The 23,210-nt window shown below is 43.9% G+C and overlaps 1 protein-coding gene across 1 annotated transcript in view; it reads right to left on the reverse strand.

Moving 5' to 3' along the window:
* Positions 1 to 1,107: 1,107 nt before the first annotated feature.
* The window catches only part of HSD11B1L (hydroxysteroid 11-beta dehydrogenase 1 like), a 222,692-nt gene continuing 200,589 nt past the window's right edge, over positions 1,108 to 23,210 (reverse strand). Inside the window, exon 7 of the mRNA XM_069648470.1 lies at positions 1,108 to 3,578. Coding sequence (XP_069504571.1) covers positions 3,386 to 3,578 — 193 coding nt within the window. The 3' untranslated portion in view covers positions 1,108 to 3,385. The remainder of the gene's footprint in view (positions 3,579 to 23,210) is intronic.

Here is a 23,210-nt window from a genome sequence, read left to right on the forward strand (position 1 = left end):
GTCTCTCGCACCATAGGCATTTCAGGTGAAAAATAGTGTGCATTTTTAAATGAGCACGTGTGCTTTTAACTGTAAAAATAGATTTGCATCTTATATGTTAAAATCGTTTTTGACTGAATAGCCTGTCTTTCCTTGTTAATCTGCTAACCCATATAGCAATGCACCGCACCCTTGTGGTGGTGGTGCTGCAAAAAAAAATGTGCTACTTGTGTAGTAGTGCTGTACTCTGTGCTGTTTGCTACCTGTGCAGTAGTGCTGTACTCTGTACTGTTTGCTAAATATTCTTACAGCCCACATGCCTTTTTTTGTTCTGGCGCCTACTCTCTCTAACTGCCCTGGCTTTTTATCCAGTCAATTTGCACATTAGCTGCTTTATACCAGAAAATAAACGCCTGGCAGATCATGAATAATGAATGAATGAATGCATGATCGTTTATTTGTATAGCGCCTATACACACAGGTGTTTCAAAGCGCTTCAAGGCAAGGGAGGGACTAGAGAATATACAATATTCTTACAAGGCCTTGATACATTAAAATTGTGACATTAACTATGGTAATAGGCCTGGCGATGTTTCTTTCTTTCTTTCTTTCTTTCTTTCTTTCTTTCTTTCTTTCTTTCTTTCTTTCTTTCTTTCTTTCTTTGTTTCTTTATTTCTTTCTTTCTTTCTTTCTTTCTTTCTTTCTTTCTTTCTTTCTTTCTTTCTTTCATCGGAGGCGTGGGCGGACCCAGGCAGGCGCTTCCCCATCCTAAAAGATGATGTGCACCAGACCCACCACCAATACTTAGCTCACATAAACTCACAACTCCTCCCACCGCCCCGTCTGCCTCACAAAATCATCAGATAGTGCAAGAGCTTTGACAATGATGAGGAGGAGAGTGGGCGGGTGGGGGGTGGGGGAGGGCGGAGATGAGAACAGATATCCTACCTGTTACCACCGGTCCCAGCAGCCAAGCAACCACTTCTAGTAAATGAGACAACAATAAAAAGAAATGAAATAGAAATAGAAAAACACTGGTTTGGAGCATCTGAGGTTAGCCATGCTGACAATCATGCATTCTGCAAGAACCGCCCTGACGTTAACAGAAATATATTCCTCAGGTCTTCAAACGGTACAACCAATTTTATTTTTATTTGTATTTATTTGTAAACACAGGGTTAGCAATTCAAACAGAAATTCTGTACATAGGAATAACAGCATTGATCAGAACAATCCCCACAGGGAGTGCTTTACAAAAGTAATGCAATATTAGGTTGAGGTCCAGCTGTTGATGAGGAACTTGATGGGGACAGATGATACAGTGTTCAGTCTTCAACCGCACCTGGCACAAGGTGAGGTTTTGCAATATTTATTTCATAAAAACTAAGAGGCCTAGAATGTTAACAGGTTCCCCTGGAGAAAGGAAAAACAATCCCTTGCACACTCAGCACAAGTGTGCTGAACATCTGGGCTGAATGTAAACACACCATGCTAAATACACCCAGAGCAGTTACATCCATACTAAAATGTAAACACCTAACCCATCTCCCTCCTTATATGTACATGTACGAACTCAAACCAAAATCAAGAAATGATTGGAATCTAATGGCCTCTACATACCTCCCTCCTCATACACATGTAAGGAATCACATAACACACACGCAACATAAACAACATACATTATATACTACATTGGCAGGAAGGCAGATATGTACTGTCGGCTGAGCAGCGTGGTTTGTACATTGAGGTAGGGCAGTTCGGTTGAGAGGTCATATTAAGGGATTAGTTGAGGTGTGTCTTTCTAGAGAGAGAAGGTGGTCTTTAAGGGCAGATTTGAAAGTGGGGATAGTGCTTGTATTGTACATAATATTAGGTGGGGATGTCCAGTGGAGGTGGTCTGGGAGAGCAAAAGAGAAGAAGTGGGAAGTGATGCCATGGAACATGGGAGGCAGAAAGATTGAGTTGGCTGATGGAGTCAAGGATGCAGGTAGGGAAGTATGGGGTGATAGTGGTGGATAGGTATGCGCGTGAGACTGTGGATAGACTTAAAGAAGTGTGGTACGAATTTGAAGTGAGATCAGTGTTGTGTCAAGAGCCGGTCCACATGGTTATGGTGACCCGAAGTGTGAGAGGATTGGGGGAAGGCTGTAGTCTGCTCAAGATGCAAGGTCCAGGATTTCATTTATGGGTAAAGGAGGAGATAGAACCTGAAGAGAAGGCTAGAACAGTAAGCAAAGTAACTGAATCGTATTCTAGAGAGGAATGTGGTATGTAAGCAAATTACAGATGTTTCTGATGTTGAATTGGCAAAATTTTAGATCTCGATCAAAGAGAATCTTAGGGTTGCAAACTTTGTGGAGGGAGTGTGAAGATCTAGGGTGAAATAAAATGGGAAAGAAAGGGATGGGCAAAGTTTTGGCCCAGCAGTGGATTATTTCAGTCTTTGAAGAATTAAGCAGAACACAGTGAAGTATTATCCGGTGGTATTATCCAGTGGCAGATATCTGAGATGTGAAGGAAGATATGGACACGACCCTTTGGGTATCATCAGAGAAGAGGTGGTAGAAGAAGCTGAAGCAGGAGATGAGCTTACCCAGGAATGCTGTGTAGACGATGAGGAGCAGTGTGTCCAGCACACAGCATCAAGGTGCCACTACAGGCAGGAGGATTCAGTCAGACGATTGCAGGTTCCAGGATATGGAGGTAGATGAGTGAGGGAGGTAGAAAATAAAGCAATTGTAGTATCTTGGATTGGATGGAAAGAGAGAGGGGTGATTATCAATATGGTCAAAAGCAGAAGATGGTTCAAGAAGGAGGAGGACAGATGAGAGCTTTGCCTGGTGGGCAGAGGATAGAAAGTTGGAAACACGATCCAATACCATTTCCATAGAGTGATGGCTTTGGGGTTCCTGAATCGATTTGGAGGGGGTGGCAGAGATTGTCTTCTTAGTAGTTGGTGATCTTGTTGAAGAGTAACAGTTCTATGAACTTGGAATAGTGGGGTAGGAGGGAGGTGGATCGATCCCTGGCAGGCTTGTTAGGATTGGCACAGGGCTTTATCATGATCAGTAGCAACGTATCTCCTTTTAGGAAGGCAGGGCCAGTTCAAGAGAGAAGTGTAAGAGAGTACGGGTAGGGGCAGGTCAGAGAAGCCAGTGCTTTTATTTATCAAGGAGCCCAGGGGCTGAATAGCATTTCTATTGGACTCACATTTTTTATAATTTGAGAGTCTCATCTTAGTGAAGTTCCTCACAAGAAGAAAGCTATAGGGCTGAAGTCCGCCCACTGCAAGACGCCAAGCAGACCAAGGCCCTCTTATGAAGACCATCTGTACACGATACAGAAAAGGACACCACCATAGATAAACCCCGGCAATGGAAGAGTAATCGCCTCGAAGAAGGGTTTCTTATACTGCAGTATTGCTGTAGTTATAGAAGCTCCGTATGACCAAATCACGGTAATCAGGGAACCAGTCCCGGATGAGGCACAAGAACATTGTCCCCCATGGGTAGTGTATCTCCCGTGCCCTGGTTGCACCACCTTTGATAATCGCAAGAGCAGCTTCAGTCGCTGGGTAGGGGGACATCATCACCACTCCTCTAAAGGGAGAGAAAGAGAGGAAAACAAATCATTAAATCAAATCTCACACTAAATGCTGTCTGACTTGCTGGGAAAAGATCATGCTCCTCTGGGATTTGTGGAACCATGTCTGGGGGTGTGGTGAGAGCACATTCCACGGATCAAAGGACCATTTAGAGTCCCTCAGCATTTACTAATGGCAAAGCCGAATTTGGCCGGGAGGCTCCTGCACTCAGACCAGTGTCACGAAATAAAACCCCCCACTGCAAACTCTCACCCCAGAGATTCAATTTCAGAACCAAGTCTTCTCCTCTGTAGACCTTATTCTGAAATGAAGTCTCCAACCAGGAACATTTATTCTGACATGGAATCACCCCCAGAGAAATGTTTCTCTCACATGACATAGACTGAATTTCTCTACATCTGCAATCCTCCACCACCTGGCATTTCTTAATACAGTGAGCATGATTATGAGTTTGGCAGTAGTGGCAAAACATCTGATATTTCCATATAATAGAGTGTTGTCTCATTTCAAAAACTAAAAGTGCATACCGTGTGCGAAACCAACAGGCGTGATGCGTCCAATGTTAACGCATGCAGTAACCGTGGCACACAACACATGATATTCCCGGATGTGGATACCCGGAAATCAACACATATATCCATAGCACTGCCAACACTACCCTGCCAGCGTACATGGCCAAAAGCAGGGGAAAATGGATGTGGCTCTTAGGTAAGCTCCAGGGAGTACCTGATGATGGGTTGGTGGGGGACACATGGAGTGCCTGAGGATAAGGGGGACCATAGGGAGTGACTGGCAATAGGTGGAGCTCTGGAAATTCCTGGGTGCCACAGAGTGGGGGCAGGTGCTATGCAGCATGCTAGAGATGCTGGTGCACCCCACGCCTCATCAACCATGCACAGCACCCACCCATGGACATACATATGTGCTATGACCACAAAATAGGACCAGTGAAAACATTAACAACTCACCCAAATCCCACAGGTGATACCAACTATCCGCTCCTCACATCATACACAATCCCAGAGGCCAGAGGAGAGGCAATATGATTCAACCCACATTCAAACATGCATCATCATCAAGCAGGCCTTTGGATTTCGTTACCAAGGATCCATTGGCCCAGGAGATCCGGCGAAGCCCTGATTTATGCACCAGAGAAGGTTGAGAGCGTCATTAATGCATGCTCCATAAACTATGCATCAAGCGCAATATACCGATGCAGCATGATACCAACAGCCCAGCAGTACCCCCTCAATGGGATCATGATGTATGGGGAGGTCAGATCTCGAGGCAGCGATTGATGGAGGCATCTTCTAACTGTCCCTGTTCGCTATCAATGACAGTGCTAGCATGTGTATTTCACTTTGTATGGATGGGCACCCCTCACATAGGTGTACACCTGGTGTAATCAGTTCTCTATTAGGGGCAAAGGCAATCGGGTAATATAGACATAGCACCAATAAAGCCAGAATTGGCACCAGTGGGTTTAGAATGAAGGGGTCTATCACAGAGTCGGAGGCCTATGGATGCCTGGTATGAACAGATCTGTTGTGTGAATAGTAGGACTACAAAAATACTCCTACCCTTTGTGAGGTGACATTTGCATTTTGTCATGCAAACCACTTTGAGGATATGCTAATCATTGATTAGGACATGACAGGCCTTACAATATCTATTCACATCTAAAACCACAGCTCGTAGTCATTTACATAGGGGAATGTAATACAAGATGGGGCAAGTCTTCTTGAAAGAAAGAAATGAGCACATGCCTGCTTGTGTACAATAGAAACAAACTGCCTAATACTGTTCTATCAACATGCCATTCTTGCCTGGCAACATACAACAATGTACACTGTTACAGGAAATCTCTGATGCATATGTGAAATAAGTCAAATTGTTTCCAGCTGACATTCACATGTGTTATATATGCCCCTTTTCTCCTCCCTAGAAATCACCTAAAGACACTGGCCCTTATTACGAGTTGGGCAGTGCGGGTCAAATGTGGCGATATTGCTCTCTACAGCAGCATTACCGCAACTATTAGTTGGGCGGAAAGTTGGAGGATTTACCTCCAGCTATAAACTGGAGGTAAATCTGCCAACTTTCCACCAGATTTTGGTGTAATTACCACAACGGTAATTCTGCTGAAATGCTCAATGGAGTCCTATGGACCCCAAATAAATGGGGACTAACACTGCCACTGCCACTTGTAATCCGGTGTTAACACCGCTAGACCAATAGGCAGTAACAGTAATTCTGTTTGGTGGTATCTCAGTATATTTACCACTGAGAAGCCAAGAAACATATGAGGCACACTGTCCCTAATCCTCCCCAGAGATCAACCCAGCATACACACACCCTTCCCTCTCCCTAGAAATCACACCAACACACCCCCAACCCTCCACAGTAATCATCCCAACACCCCACTAGGAATCATCCCAAAATCACCCTCAACCAGTCTGTTTGAAAGACTACTGTCATGCATGGGTATAGGTATTGTTATGGTTTATTCCCCTTCCATGTGGGCTATATATTGGGGGGAACTGTACGAGGTCGATGGTGTAGTTGGTCCTTGCCACAACAGACAGGAATTGCTGCATTGACCACTTCATCCGCTCCAAAATTCCAGGTAGCAGGTATGAGCCCTGGTAAACTCGCTTAGGATCCCCATTGAATGGTCCACCTATTGCTGAAGCTGTGTTGGATGGTGTTTTAATCGGATCTCATCTAATTCGGGGGAATTTTCCACCCACCCCAAATCAGGCATGCACAGTTTATATTTATTGAATACAATTCTTGTTTGCTTCTGGCATTTCTTTGTTTAATTCAGGGGTCAGAAAAGAAGCTTCCTCAAAGGCTTGGCATGTCTTTTCCTCCCGATTTTCCTCGTCCACTACAACACTTTTATCAGAATTGCTTGCCTCTTGTTATTGTCCCTCTGGGCACCTGACCTGGATGTGGAGCTATTTTGGGGAATGCTAGCAGTCCGAGGGTTATGTTGGGCCCTCAGTATCTGCCCAAAGTTCTCTGTCAACTGCTGGACCCGTTGCTCAAGTTGAGAAATCTTTCCTCCTACCTCAGAACTGTAGGGAGGTCTTTGGTCATACCTTTGTTCCTCCCTCGATGGATAGCTATCCCTTCTAGCAAAGTACTACAGTTGTTGAGAATTACATCTGCAACCTTCATTTCTGGGTCTTGGATCCCCTTGATTCTGCGCTCCATTGTCCCGTAATCTAGGAGGTGAAGGAGGGAAGTTGTTTTGGAACTACGAGCGCAAGTATTTTGAAAATTCAATTTCTTTTGCTCAAATAGTTATGATTATGATTTCCCGGGGGAACTATTCCCTGATTTGGATTCCCCCCTGTTGTGGGTGAGTGTATCTGCAACCCACGATGGATCTAGAACCCATGGACTGTAGACACATAGGTACTGGTGTCACTTATACTTTGGAACACGGGTTGAGCATCGTGAGATTGGGATGGGGCAGAGGGCCTCCTCTGTCACTCATTCTGTCTGGTAGTAGCGACTGACTCCAGATCGAAAGAAGGAGCGCTATTCACTTCTAACACTTTTACACAAGTATGTGTAGAAGGTATTTTGGGAGTTTGGGGGTTGTTTTTGCTATCTGCAGGCTTTTGGACCTCATAAATCTGTGTAGCTTGAGAAATCACCCAGCAAAACTTTGCGTTTTATCAAAGTCCCTCACTAATTGGGTGACCATGCACTATGGAAGAGAATGCAAGAATGTGGTAATGAGCTCCCTACTGTTGGTATTTACCTGCCGAGAAGTCTTTTACGAATGCACACTTCAACTCTTTGGCAAACTCTTGGAGATGTTGGTCCTTGCCACACACCATATTGTATGCAGCCTTATGGGCCTCTCTTGGGTTTCTATATGTAGATAAATGCTTTAAAATGGCCACCTTATAAGTAGACCATTTATGGTGGTCGGTTCACTTTCCTTTTGAGAATTTCTGGTTCCTGCATTGAGAATTCCTTTTGAAAGTGAACCGACGTGAGCACGCTTTACAGCGGCTCACTCGGCTCACACGACTCGCGAGCAGAAGCTGGACGATACAACTGTGTACAGGCACGTACATAGTCAAGAATTTAACATAACTCAGATATGAATGTAATATCAGTTATGTGACACTAATTTTGCCATAATACCGCCCTGAAGAAGGTTTAATCCGAAATGCATTGGCACTTGCGTATTATGGGCAATTCAAGATGTAAACCCATTTACTGATTTTGGATGTGCAAGATCATGTCATTTTAAGGAAAATTACAGGAATGTGAATTAAACATTTCCTGCTACAAAACATATACTTTTGAATTTATTTACTATTTTGGACTCAGATTGTTATACACATTTTATGAATTGGCAGCAACCGAATGGGGCAAACTGAGAAGCGCCATTCCTAACAAAGTAGAGTTACTTTGTTTTTGGATATTTCAAGTTTGGACTGGTCCTAGTGCTATGGGACCATTGTGGACTGGCAGCTCCAGGCTAAAACATTTTGAACATTAAATTTGATTAATCTACAGAAACCCACGACTCAAAGATTGAATCAAAGTAGTGCCCTCCTCTCCATCTATGTATTTTTAATACCTGCTGATTACCTGCACAGTGGAAGCTATTGTGTTGTTGCTAGTTGTTATAACCTGCCAGGGAGGATACAATTATGTTTGGAGTAGATGCAGTCATTTAACTATGAAATGCATTAAAATCAAATAAAAAGTGTTATGAAAAATAATAACCAAATTGTGATTCAAAGAACTTGGATTGCTAATATAAACAATGGCATTAGCAAAATCTGCATAACTCTTCTATCCCTGTGAAAATCCAAACCTACTAGACACAGCTGCCACAGAACACACCAACTCCCGTAGACAATTAAAGGGTTTATATTTCCAGAATGCAAAAAGGGGATCACCAAGGGCTGTCCCTCTCTCTAGTTTAGTGCAGACTGTTCCCTCCCTAGTCTAGGTGTCCCTCAACTGCAACCTTGAGTATAGAGATTGGTAACCCCTACTATCTAAGAAGCTGTCTGACTGGTCATAATGTCCTAAAGGCAAAAGCCTTCTCAATATAACTCCCTCTGGGAACAACCTAGATGGTCCCCAATCTAAGTTCCCCAATGCTTGAAGCGTATGTCATGATGCCTTTCAGATGCCCAGGCCCCACTTAGTCCTTTCCTTCCACGCCATGGTATTCCTCTCCCAATGGCTCTCAGTCTCTCTCTCTCTCTTTCCTACTTCTAGTCTTCTCCCTGCTACTCCACCCCCCTTCTATCATCTCTGCCTCTGATATTCATCACTCTATAACCTACCTCCATCCTACAATCTTACCCTCTACTACTCTTTCCTTCTCACACTGCTACCTCTCACCCCTCTCCATGCCACTACGACTCTACCCTCTCTACATTTCTACTACTCCCCCCTCACCACACTACTACTTTCCCTCCACTATACTTCTACTACTCTCCCTCTCCAGACCACTTCTAATCTCCCCTCTATTAATTTCTCTCACATAGTTTTCACGCACACTCAAACCAAAGTACCACTTTCTTTCACCAACCAATACCTCACCTTGCACACTCCTTCCTCCACTTAGTCAGTTGGTCTTCCTTCTTCTTCGACATCATCTGAATAACCCATACTTTCCTGTATCTTGTCCTTCTTTTTAACCTCCTCAGTCTCCCTCCATTGGCTCTCTCCCTCACGTGGTTACCCGGGCCATCCGCTGGATTTCCTTACCCCAGAGGAGATAATGCAGGTTAGCAAAAGCACAAAAGGAGTCTTAAGCCCAGACCCTCTTGTATGTGGGTCTGCAGGCAGTATTCCAGTTAATGTGCGATTTCCCTGCATATGTGAGATGCTGGTTTGCCATGGCGAGCGCTCTGTCGCCCCGGCACAGGTAAAAACATTGTCCTTGTGGGTCGGGTGTGTGTGTTAGGATAGCTGTTCTTTTGAGGGGAGTTCTCTGTGCCATCACTGTAGCCAAAGCCATCTCCCCCGCGCTGACCCATGTCGTGTGGAATGTCTGGTTCCTGCATTGAGAATTGCGACTTCCCTTGCTCACTCTCTTGCAGTCTGCTTGCACGTTGCTACACCGTTGTGCAGCTTTGATCTGGGAGTCCTCCCGGACAAGAAAAAAATGGTCTAGCATTGTGCAGTACAGGCATGGGGCAAGAAGAAGTGGTACTCAATTCAAACAGTTAGGCACAGGTAGGAGGTATAGCATTCTGGGCCCTCCCAAATTCCACACACTGATTCCGGGGCAGGACTGGCTCTGGCAACAGGTTGGACTCCCACACCAGGGTGAGAGGGTTCCCATCCCCTCTTGACAGGGGCTTCACAACACACAGGCTTTGGGGCACTTCAATTGCAAGGCAGGGCACCCCACTGCTTATAGAGATGAATCAAGAAGCTGGATTTCTGTGGTGGACCAACAGAACACATGGCATACAAGCATATTTTTTAATTGGTTATCATCAGTTAGGATGGGATACATGCTGATGGGACTAGGGATTTAGTGGCAATTAAAATACGAGTTTCTTTCTTGGAACAATCTAAGTAAAAATGCGTTCAGAAAGGATAAACCAAAGTTTATCAGGAGTTTCCTGTCTAATAGGGATACTGGTATGCCTCTAGATTTCATTTCTATATACAGTCTTAAGACTACAGGGTTTCCAGTATGATTCTTTGCCATAATCACTGTGTCAAGGATATAGCACCCAGCAAGTTATTTGTAAACCACCCACGGTGTTAGTGCCTGGCTCACTTCTCCCTGTTCTCAGGGATATGGTGGCCTGCTTAGTCTTTTTTACATTTTTATATCACCCAGATGCAGCTTACTCAGGGATATAGTCCTCGGCTCAATCAGTAGCAGTTCCAAGTCTTTCAGCAGTTTCAGTCTCTCCAGATTCTCAAGGCCTTCAGCTATCCATGGACCAGAACTGGGGTTAGGCCTCTCAGCATTCTCAGGATTGTCAGACATCAGCCTGTCGACATGGTCTGTTCTGCTCTGCTCTCTGGATCAGCTGCTGTTGGCTGTGACTCTCTCTGTCTAGATAGCTTCCTGGGTCCTGGATTATTACTGGTTTATAGTGATATTTTCTAATAACATTTTGTCGAAAGTCAAAATGTCGAAAAAATAATGTAAAAAAAAATAAATTAGAATGTCTTTTTTTGTTTGTTTTTTATTCAAAATGGGGGGGTTCCCACCGTCAACCCCGTTTTTAATTTTCTTTCCTGTTTTAACCCTTTTTTTACTTGTGGAACCCAAAAAAAAACATGTAAATAAAAAAATAAAGCATTCTAAAAAAAAAATGTCGACATTATTTTTTAGACATTTTTGTAATTCGACCAAATGTTTTCGACATTTTAACCTGACACCATTATTACTATCTAGGCTGCTGACTTCCTTCTCTGAAAAAAAGCCTCTCTTTCCCTGGAACTATCTCTTCTGTCTCCGCATTGGCTGCTTGCCTTGTTGACTTGTTTGGAACTATCAGATAGGGTCCGGTGTGTAATTTTATCATTCACTTCAGTTGTTGGGTGTCTATGGCCTTCCAAGGTTTACAAATCACTAGCGGCCGACTGGACAATAGATGGAAGTCCAATCTGCAGCGTCATGGCCTCCTCCCATTGCCTGCAGCTCCTTTGCACCTTCAACTGCTTCTGCAGCTCTCTAGTCTGTCAGACTGTGGAGTTTTGTGTGCATGCTGGTGAGTGTCTGTGGAGATCCTCTCTGGCATAAGGAATCCCCTGACCTGCTACACCACTCTCCTTTCCTACAGTGTTACTATATTACTGGCCCCCTCTGCATCTTTCCGCAAGCATTGCTCAAGACATAGGGGACTCCCCAGTGGTAAATGTCTTTCCACACTGTTTGTTTTAATCATTTCTGTCTGCTGGGAGATGAGGGTCACCAAGGGTCCCCCACTGGTAAAGGAGATCTCCAGGTGAACGAGAGTAGAAATTTGATTTTGAAGAGAAAAGGCAGAATAAAACAAAAAACCCAAGGTATGAGCATGAGAGCATGAGCAGAGACAGGGAGGCTAAGAGGTGGGAAAGGAATAGAATATGGTGGAGTAATAGAAGAAGATGCCGGGAAGAAGAGAATTCGGTTTTCTTGGGGTTAAAACATAAGAATCACAAAGACATCCAGTTGTTCATGAATGCCATCGAAGGGAGCAGTGAGCTCTTTGGGGAATCCCTACAAAGACATATCCTTGGGAACCCTTCCTTCACTTGGCAATTTGTTATGGAAAAGGCTCATCCGCCATTGCCATCAAAGTCTAAGCCCTCAACACCCATCATTGCTAGATTTATAAATTACAGGGGCGGAGATTTAACACTAAAATATGCTGAGGAAAAGGGGGAGCTATATTATGAGTCTTCTAGAGTTTGTATATAGCATGATTTCTGTATTGCTGCACAGAAGGCCTGGAAAGTATTCCAAGCAGCAGCTACATAGTTACTGAGATACAGACAGATTTCTTATCCGATGATGTTCCGATCATGACTGCATATACAGCTTACTCCAACATACCCCAGCGAAGAGTTGGGCCCTTCCTTCAACATCCTACTATCCCTTGAATTCCTCGCGGACAATCCGGGATACCGGTTGAAGACATTGTCATGTTTTATCGGGAAAAGTTTTATCCACATTCTAGTGCCTGTGTCTGAGCTATGCGATGTTGCATGTACTGTGAGTAAGCCATTAAATGGATGGCAGTTGGCAAATGTTTTCAATGATAACCAAACCTAATATAACTTTAGCCTTCACAGTCCATGACTAGGTTATGAAATGGTTTCCATGTCTCTGTTTCCAAAACGCATGGCATTTGGTTGTCCCCTCTCCATTAAATGTAGAGGCATACATAATCCCACTAAGGCTGATCACCAGGCAGAATACCTGGATCATGCGAAGTTAAAGATTGCTATGATTCAGGAAATTCAAGCCCTTTAATAGCCAATCGGGACTGGGGTGGTAAAAAGGGAGGACACACAAGATAGTTTACTAAATATTCTTTAAATCCAGAGGGGTCCCACCCCTGATATATCACTCTCTGTGGTTTCAATGTACCTCATCCGGAGTTGAGCTATAGTGCAGGTATCGGTTAGCGGATGGCAAGTTTTGTGGTCACTCCACTGTACTAGTGAATACACATTGCTTGAATTTAGATAATCACAACTTTTTTTCAGGAAGGCTCATGAATACAATTCTTGATTTAAGGTTGGACCTCACAGGGGACCGGCACCGTCCCCTGTAGCTGGCTGCACAGCCTTCTTGGATATGATGGAAGAATATGATTTTATAGATATATATTTATATATATATATTTATTTATGTGTATACGGCACACCATGCACCCTGCAGTACAAGAATGTTCTCCTCTGTGCATGGTATGTCTACATGTATAGATGTCTGGCTGATATCTACTGCCTTAACAGGTACTGTGGTTGACTGTATGATGCTCTCCAATCTTTTTGTCTTTACTACTTGGTATTGACCCTTTGCCTAGAGTATTATGGCTCCTTCCCTCATCTGCTTTACTATAGCATACAATACTATTTTGAAACACATAAGAGGTCATTATCTTCCTCAGCAACCATTTGGGAAGCCTTCAAGTCGTATAATTGCAGAATTGTTTTGATTGCATCATCAAAAGGAGTTCTTATATGTGTTGTTCCAATATGTACGCATGTGATGCATATCGTAGGAGACTAGAATTCTCATAATCTGTGAGCTCCTCTGCTTGGGTTATTTGGTTAACATCCCAGTCTTCGAGTAAACCAATCAAAATCGGTATTGTTCCCCCTAACTAGTTTGACGACTTCTTTTGGCGATATGTATGCGTTTCAAGGGCCAACAGGTAAATACGCTATACTCTGGCATTAGAGTCGGAGGCCTCTTTTATCTTAATCTTGGTGTTTACTTCACCTTACTACTGACGAATCTGAAATTATACTCCCATCGCCAACTATCCATTTAGGAGTGTGCTTTATTGTAGAAAATTATTTTTCTACCAAAATTGTTATATTTCTGCACAAAATTCTCAATGTGACCAGGTATATCTCAGAAGTGAAGCAATTTTGTGGGGCAATGGCAGCACCAGATTAAAGTGCACTGAGATGAAAATACCCTATGCTTTGGGTGGCGTACCGGCCCCAACTTTGAGTTGTAGTCTCTGGAGGCCCAGAATCACTTTGTTTCTAATCGGTATTCTGATTCTTTGTTGTTGCAAGATGTTAAAATAGAGTGCAGAGGAGCATGCATTCCCTGCTAACCATAGCTCAGTTATACTGCATGCCAAACACTTTGGCCCATATGTCCTAGTCCAGTGCACAGTTAACACCTGACACGGGATCTACCATTGTTTGAAGGTTAACACTCAGGTCAGGAGGCCGCTTCCGATTTCTCAAAGAAGGTTAACATATCTTACAACAGAGGTGTAGGTTCTTGGAATTTACCAGACATCTCCCTGACTATGGAAAGGGCCATATGTAATTAATGGGACTGGGTGCACATTGGGAGACATGTCACCAGCGGGTAGATTTGTTTCACTGGTCAATTTTCAAGAGAAACTGGGCATCAAGGCTACTCTTTATATTGCAGTACCACCATATTAAGGCAGCGTTAAAATCCAAGGGTCATCATTCTCCCTTGAACCATCCAGTCTTTAAGTGCACTGTGCATTTCGCAGGTTGCATGGGGCTAGTCTCCCACATGTATACTATTATACGAATGTATACACCCTCTTCTGCTCCTTTAGTGAAAGATGGGATGCTAATGTTGGTACTGAAATCCCTGAAGAGGAATGGCAGACTTCATGTATGCCAACCAAAGAAATATTTAGGAATCCTCGTTTCAGATTAAGACGTTTATAACGCACCATATTGGACGTCAAAATGTTATGTTGGCAAATGTATAATTGTCCTCCATTTTTTTTCTTTGTTTGGAAATCTCTGATTTAGAACTCGGGTGGCTGGGATCCTATGCAAGATTACTGACCCACACTTGCTCTACTGAAGTTCCTCTGGAGATATAGGAAAGGTTTCAGTGCTCACTCAGAGATTTTATTGCTAAGAGATCAATCCTAAAATGATCAACATCAAAAATGGCACCATCAATATCAGAGCGGCTTAAATATATTGAGCATTTGTTAATGACTGTGAAGAGCTATCTTTCTAAACTGTGGGCATCAAGCAGTGCCCCAAGCATACATGGACTCCATTCCATAACTCCTTGGCCCCAACCTGTGATTGATTTGATTTGTTACTCATTGTGTAAGTTGTGGTATTTAGATGCAAGTGTAATACACAACTTCTTTGCTTTTTCTGTATTTATCATCAAATTATAAATAAAGGTTGGGAAAAAGGAAAATGCCTGCTGGCTTTGTTCATTGGCTTCGTTGTCACTTTCTTAAAACAGTGTTTCATGTTTATTAACCCTCTCTGGCACACAATCTTTGTGGAAAGTAATGTACTGTATGGTGCTGTCCCCATTGCTTTTTGATTTAGTCATGTACTGATCGACTTGGGATCATACTATAGCCAATGCTCCATTGGTGTGCTGTAAGGTGCACACTGAACTGTGTTACAGATTTACACTGCAATCCTTTCCTTAGCAGTTGCTCAATGATATTGTGCAAGTATTGCAAAATGGCATGGCCACCCTGGCAATTCTCCCCTCATGTACTGTATTAGGTACTGTACACTTCCCTCTGGTCCTGAACATTGATGCAGTAACCCATTTAACTCACAGCAATATCACCAAGTTAGCCAATTCCAGAAATGCTGAAGTTATACCTAGTCTTTATAATGATAAGCCCCACTCGAAATTATGTTTCCTTCTTCCATTCCAAAGCCCCATGATAAAGGGGGTAGCTGAATTACTCAAAATAGCTGGACCACATCACAGTCCCACTACAAAAGCATTTCTCAAGATTAGTCCAGACTAACCCCCTTCCAAGGACAGCTAAAGGCTACACATCGCCATCATGCCACCAGAGAAGACTGCCAGTGAAGATGTGTTCTTTGTCCCGAGCCATGAGGGTTCGTCTTTCCGTATTGGATAACTTACCCAGTGATCATATCCTGTCCTCCACTCTCAAAGACTTACCAGTCTTCCAATAGCACAGAATAAGCAACTCACCCAGGGAATGGTCATTCTGCATCCAAGCTTTCTGTCCGGTGACAGAGGGTTTATCCCAAGCAAACTATAAGACATTACTTACTACTCAACCGCAATTCTCCCAATCCGGTGCTCCCCTCTCTACCGGGCCATCCCAACTCCACTGCTACCCATGCACCGTTACTTGCAACCTCCCTAGGTGTGTCCTTATGTGCATCACGATGTTGATACCCAGCCAGTTTATACATTCCATACACACATGCACCACCATGTCCATACATAACCGTAGCATGAGGCCCCGCACCAGAACATTTCTCACTTCCTTCCAGGCGGCATATTACCACAGGAGAATAAAGCATGTGACTAGTCACGACAGATTGAGCCACTGTCCTTTAACTTTGACCTTAACACACAGCTCAATGACCACTTGATCCAGAGATATATCTCCTGTTGGCGTAGCCTGCCCTCCATATTGAGGTGGGCCTTTGGGATGTCTGTGATCATTCTGGCCCAGGCCTCTGCTGATGTATTTGATTTGAGTTCCACATTGCAGTCAAGACAACACTTCTCCATGAGATCAATATTGTCTGGCTGTGGTGACGGCAAGTGGAGGGGAATTCCCCTTTCTCAGGCCATGTACTGCAGTATTAGCACATGTCGACGTGTTGGGCAAAAGCATGGCTACATCTAACTCGAACTCACTGTTTATAGTGCACTGTGCAATGGCTTGTGTAGGCATGGATATATGGCTTGTGTAGGCATGGATATATAAGAATGTGGTTGGCCTATGGATGGATGATGCACATGACACTATGTTTCTAAATACAGTCACCCTGGCCCAGTTCATCTGGACACACATCCCTCACATGACTCTGTACTGTTGTAATGGCAAACTGGTCACCCCACTTGCATTAGGTTTACATGCAACCCTGTGTGGAGATGTAAAATGGCGTTTACCCAGTTCATCAGTGTCAGCTTGTACCACTTCAGAGCCCTGTTCTCGATGAGGCACTGGATAAAATGCCTTCTGTTCCATGCATTTGCTCGATGTGTGTGCCCTTGCCAGCTGCAGACATGCTCTTGCTCCACATAGCGCTTGACGGGTAGGCACATCTGTCAGTACATTATCATGAGTTGTGCTACACTCCTTGGGACCGGGCTCTGGGTGTTGACAAGTGTGTCCCATGTTCTGTAGTTCGTGATGGGTCCCCCCTCCATGCACAGAAATGTCACACGTGGCTGAATTTATCTGGCCAGTATTCGCATGTTAGCTTTGCAGAAGTCTTATATGTTCTAGTCCATCTCCAGGCTGAGGCACCACCTTGGTTGCATCGCATGTGCTGTGTGCTGCGGCTGTTGGTGGTGTCGCCAAAGTCAGTTGTGGATGTGGTGTCTCGCAGCTTCTGCAGGAGCCACGGTTTGATTCAGAATCGCTGACCATCTGTTTGGTGGGTGTCTTATCCGGGGCTGGTAGGAGTGGAAGGACCGTCCTCTTCTTTAGATATCATGTCCTCGGCTGCTGTGCTTCCTCAGAGCCGCTCCTAGCATGGCATGCCGTCTTCAACAAAGTAGTTCATCATCTCTCTATTCCTGCATGACTACCTGGTTTGGATGGACAGGTTCTGCTCCGCCCGGTCTCCATTTTCATATTCTGCAGGCATTTGCAGTGTATAGGTGACCGTGATGGTTTCCAGGAGTTACTGGATGGGGTCCGCACAGCAAGTAGACAGGGGTGGGTATGCTGCCATTGGGCAGGTAAGTTGGGTGAGGTCAGGGGTTGCAGGTGGACCTTGTCATATATAGTCATGCTGACAAGGTGTGAAGGCCCATCACTGATTGGCAAGTACTGGTGCTGTGCATGGGTTGTTGGGCGTCTGCTACCGCATGATATCAATTGAGGCGCAGGCAGGATGACAAGACGTCTGTACTGTGTGGCAAGGCATCACACAACATAATGTGCCCGATGTGTGACTCCGGAGCTGCCTCAACCATTGCCGCAGCAGGAGCGTGGGATATGGTGGTGTTTCAATGCAACTTTGAAACATGGGAGAGAGGTTCCAGGTTTCTGACTAAGTCAACTTTGAGTTACTAAAGAACAGCCTTAGCAAATCTACACCATTCCTTTTAAATCACATGACATGCAACACAATTTGCTCTTCCATATAGGACTATTTTTAATTGCCTGCGCTCCTATGTTTTCATTCTTTTATTTTCCCAACCTATACATGGCCAAGGGATCATGATTCCTGGTCCACCTCTGTTCACAATCCAACGTATGTCGAACTAGAACAAGAAATGTACATACTGAAAACACATTTTACATATGGCAACTTATGCGCTGTGTTCACATTTATAGATATATTAATCACAAAGGTCCTTAATCTGCATAGAAATTCTGAAAATCTTCAAAATCTACCGTGTGCCTTCTATATTACTTACAAGAATGCTTCCCTTTCAAGCCCCAACATGTTTCAGTCCGCAAAAGTGTATGATAGATTTTCTTAAGGGAGATTATATTGAGTAGTTTTGAACAGAGATAACAGGCTAAGAGGGAGAGGAACAACAAGGAATTACTAAATGCACTAAGGATGTGACTTTTTAAACATACTATATGAATTGTCTCTCTTACCTTAAGTGGTTCATACCATCAACTAACCGGCTATGTAACCTCTTGGCCCTACTGTTGATGGAAGACCTACAAAGAAGGGTGATTATCACTATATGAATTATTGACATTTTTGGTCGAAACTTCATGAGTATTTGAATACCCATATGCCTAGCCATCTCATTTTATATAGTAAATCCTTCCCAGGGATGTATGGTTGGGTGGGAAGGATGTCTGCTGCATTACTTTTTATACGGATGGCCTCTGTCCTTTGTTTTCACTTCATTAAAGGCTTGGCCTAAAACCATAGCATGAAGAGCAGGGCTTTCGGGAATCAGTGCCTCCTTCCCTGAAATAGATAATCTGATAGCCATTTATAAAAGTGCCTAGCAGTGCATGACCACCTTTCAAAATACAAATCTATCCCAGTGGCGAGTCACACGTCAATTTCCAGTTCCCACAGCTTCAGCTGCAGGCAATAAGGCTGCTGGTTGCCTTTGTCATCTGGTGATTGTATGTGAGCCAGGCCATGTAAACCTGACATTATCAGATGAGGGTGGATGCAGTTGTTATTGTAAGAAGGGAGCACGTTTTAGTTGGCTGTCCCAGCTGTTTGCAGAATGATGCCTATTTGCACATGTAGGATCTGTGCGATGGGTGTCCAGATGAGGGCGAGGCATGGGTGGCTGGTGATAGGAACTATGTTGAGACAGAATGGCAGGGCTCCAGTGCAACTATTAGCTTGGTTGTGGGTGCACAGGTTGCACAGTCAACGTCAAAGAGCTTTTTTACTTTTAGAACTATGCGTATGACACCCAGATTCCGGTCAAGCTGTCTGGGGATAGGTATGTAAAGATCAGTAATTGTGGACAGTGCTTGTTATCTATTAGAAATTGTATGACTAACAACCTGCTAAAAATCAATCGTGACATGACTGAGGTCCTAGCTTTAATTGCCGCAGAAACCCTTCGGAAATGTATGTTTTGGCTGGATCCATTGGGCAAATGCCCTAGTCCACCTATGTCTATGAGAAACCTAGGTATGGTCATCGACTCAGAACTTTTGACAATTCCACAGATATTATCAGTGGTTAAATTGGGTTTTTTCCAGCTTCATTAATTGAAACATCTTCTCCGTTATCTCTCTTTGCCTCATAAGATAATAGCCGTAAATACTTGTGTGTCCTCACGGGTAGATTTTGGAAATACTATGTATTTAGGCCAGACTGAGAAACAAATGATACAGAACTGCAGCGAGACTCATTCGTAAAACAAAAATCCAACATATAGCCTCTGGAGTGGCTTCACTTCACTGGTTGCCAGTAAAACAAACATTATTGTTTAAAGCTATTTTTCTTCCACACAACACTATTTAGGATCAAGATTTGAATTAAATGAAAACTTCAAACGTTTTGCAGGTTGGACTTCATGCTGCTACATACATTTTTATGCATTAAGGTCTTAAAAGCATGAAATGACTATGTTTTCTTTGATTTTTGTGTTGTTTATTTTGAGTATTTTCTAGTACCTACTTTAGGGAATCGGGGTGAGCATGGAAAGGGCCATATGTAATTAATGGGACTGGGTGCACATTGGGAGACATGTCACCAGCGGGTAGATTTGTTTCACTGGTCAATTTTCAAGAGAAACTGGGCATCAAGGCTACTCTTTATATTGCAGTACCACCATATTAAGGCAGCGTTAAAATCCAAGGGTCATCATTCTCCCTTGAACCATCCAGTCTTTAAGTGCACTGTGCATTTCGCAGGTTGCATGGGGCTAGTCTCCCACATGTATACTATTATACGAATGTATACACCCTCTTCTGCTCCTTTAGTGAAAGATGGGATGCTAATGTTGGTACTGAAATCCCTGAAGAGGAATGGCAGACTTCATGTATGCCAACCAAAGAAATATTTAGGAATCCTCGTTTCAGATTAAGACGTTTATAACGCACCATATTGGACGTCAAAATGTTATGTTGGCAAATGTATAATTGTCCTCCATTTTTTTTCTTTGTTTGGAAATCTCTGATTTAGAACTCGGGTGGCTGGGATCCTATGCAAGATTACTGACCCACACTTGCTCTACTGAAGTTCCTCTGGAGATATAGGAAAGGTTTCAGTGCTCACTCAGAGATTTTATTGCTAAGAGATCAATCCTAAAATGATCAACATCAAAAATGGCACCATCAATATCAGAGCGGCTTAAATATATTGAGCATTTGTTAATGACTGTGAAGAGCTATCTTTCTAAACTGTGGGCATCAAGCAGTGCCCCAAGCATACATGGACTCCATTCCATAACTCCTTGGCCCCAACCTGTGATTGATTTGATTTGTTACTCATTGTGTAAGTTGTGGTATTTAGATGCAAGTGTAATACACAACTTCTTTGCTTTTTCTGTATTTATCATCAAATTATAAATAAAGGTTGGGAAAAAGGAAAATGCCTGCTGGCTTTGTTCATTGGCTTCGTTGTCACTTTCTTAAAACAGTGTTTCATGTTTATTAACCCTCTCTGGCACACAATCTTTGTGGAAAGTAATGTACTGTATGGTGCTGTCCCCATTGCTTTTTGATTTAGTCATGTACTGATCGACTTGGGATCATACTATAGCCAATGCTCCATTGGTGTGCTGTAAGGTGCACACTGAACTGTGTTACAGATTTACACTGCAATCCTTTCCTTAGCAGTTGCTCAATGATATTGTGCAAGTATTGCAAAATGGCATGGCCACCCTGGCAATTCTCCCCTCATGTACTGTATTAGGTACTGTACACTTCCCTCTGGTCCTGAACATTGATGCAGTAACCCATTTAACTCACAGCAATATCACCAAGTTAGCCAATTCCAGAAATGCTGAAGTTATACCTAGTCTTTATAATGATAAGCCCCACTCGAAATTATGTTTCCTTCTTCCATTCCAAAGCCCCATGATAAAGGGGGTAGCTGAATTACTCAAAATAGCTGGACCACATCACAGTCCCACTACAAAAGCATTTCTCAAGATTAGTCCAGACTAACCCCCTTCCAAGGACAGCTAAAGGCTACACATCGCCATCATGCCACCAGAGAAGACTGCCAGTGAAGATGTGTTCTTTGTCCCGAGCCATGAGGGTTCGTCTTTCCGTATTGGATAACTTACCCAGTGATCATATCCTGTCCTCCACTCTCAAAGACTTACCAGTCTTCCAATAGCACAGAATAAGCAACTCACCCAGGGAATGGTCATTCTGCATCCAAGCTTTCTGTCCGGTGACAGAGGGTTTATCCCAAGCAAACTATAAGACATTACTTACTACTCAACCGCAATTCTCCCAATCCGGTGCTCCCCTCTCTACCGGGCCATCCCAACTCCACTGCTACCCATGCACCGTTACTTGCAACCTCCCTAGGTGTGTCCTTATGTGCATCACGATGTTGATACCCAGCCAGTTTATACATTCCATACACACATGCACCACCATGTCCATACATAACCGTAGCATGAGGCCCCGCACCAGAACATTTCTCACTTCCTTCCAGGCGGCATATTACCACAGGAGAATAAAGCATGTGACTAGTCACGACAGATTGAGCCACTGTCCTTTAACTTTGACCTTAACACACAGCTCAATGACCACTTGATCCAGAGATATATCTCCTGTTGGCGTAGCCTGCCCTCCATATTGAGGTGGGCCTTTGGGATGTCTGTGATCATTCTGGCCCAGGCCTCTGCTGATGTATTTGATTTGAGTTCCACATTGCAGTCAAGACAACACTTCTCCATGAGATCAATATTGTCTGGCTGTGGTGACGGCAAGTGGAGGGGAATTCCCCTTTCTCAGGCCATGTACTGCAGTATTAGCACATGTCGACGTGTTGGGCAAAAGCATGGCTACATCTAACTCGAACTCACTGTTTATAGTGCACTGTGCAATGGCTTGTGTAGGCATGGATATATGGCTTGTGTAGGCATGGATATATAAGAATGTGGTTGGCCTATGGATGGATGATGCACATGACACTATGTTTCTAAATACAGTCACCCTGGCCCAGTTCATCTGGACACACATCCCTCACATGACTCTGTACTGTTGTAATGGCAAACTGGTCACCCCACTTGCATTAGGTTTACATGCAACCCTGTGTGGAGATGTAAAATGGCGTTTACCCAGTTCATCAGTGTCAGCTTGTACCACTTCAGAGCCCTGTTCTCGATGAGGCACTGGATAAAATGCCTTCTGTTCCATGCATTTGCTCGATGTGTGTGCCCTTGCCAGCTGCAGACATGCTCTTGCTCCACATAGCGCTTGACGGGTAGGCACATCTGTCAGTACATTATCATGAGTTGTGCTACACTCCTTGGGACCGGGCTCTGGGTGTTGACAAGTGTGTCCCATGTTCTGTAGTTCGTGATGGGTCCCCCCTCCATGCACAGAAATGTCACACGTGGCTGAATTTATCTGGCCAGTATTCGCATGTTAGCTTTGCAGAAGTCTTATATGTTCTAGTCCATCTCCAGGCTGAGGCACCACCTTGGTTGCATCGCATGTGCTGTGTGCTGCGGCTGTTGGTGGTGTCGCCAAAGTCAGTTGTGGATGTGGTGTCTCGCAGCTTCTGCAGGAGCCACGGTTTGATTCAGAATCGCTGACCATCTGTTTGGTGGGTGTCTTATCCGGGGCTGGTAGGAGTGGAAGGACCGTCCTCTTCTTTAGATATCATGTCCTCGGCTGCTGTGCTTCCTCAGAGCCGCTCCTAGCATGGCATGCCGTCTTCAACAAAGTAGTTCATCATCTCTCTATTCCTGCATGACTACCTGGTTTGGATGGACAGGTTCTGCTCCGCCCGGTCTCCATTTTCATATTCTGCAGGCATTTGCAGTGTATAGGTGACC

This window comes from Ambystoma mexicanum, chromosome 1p (genome assembly GCF_040938575.1).
Source record: "Ambystoma mexicanum isolate Mex_15411 chromosome 1p, UKY_AmexF1_1, whole genome shotgun sequence".
In the NCBI taxonomy this organism is placed as follows: domain Eukaryota; kingdom Metazoa; phylum Chordata; class Amphibia; order Caudata; family Ambystomatidae; genus Ambystoma; species Ambystoma mexicanum.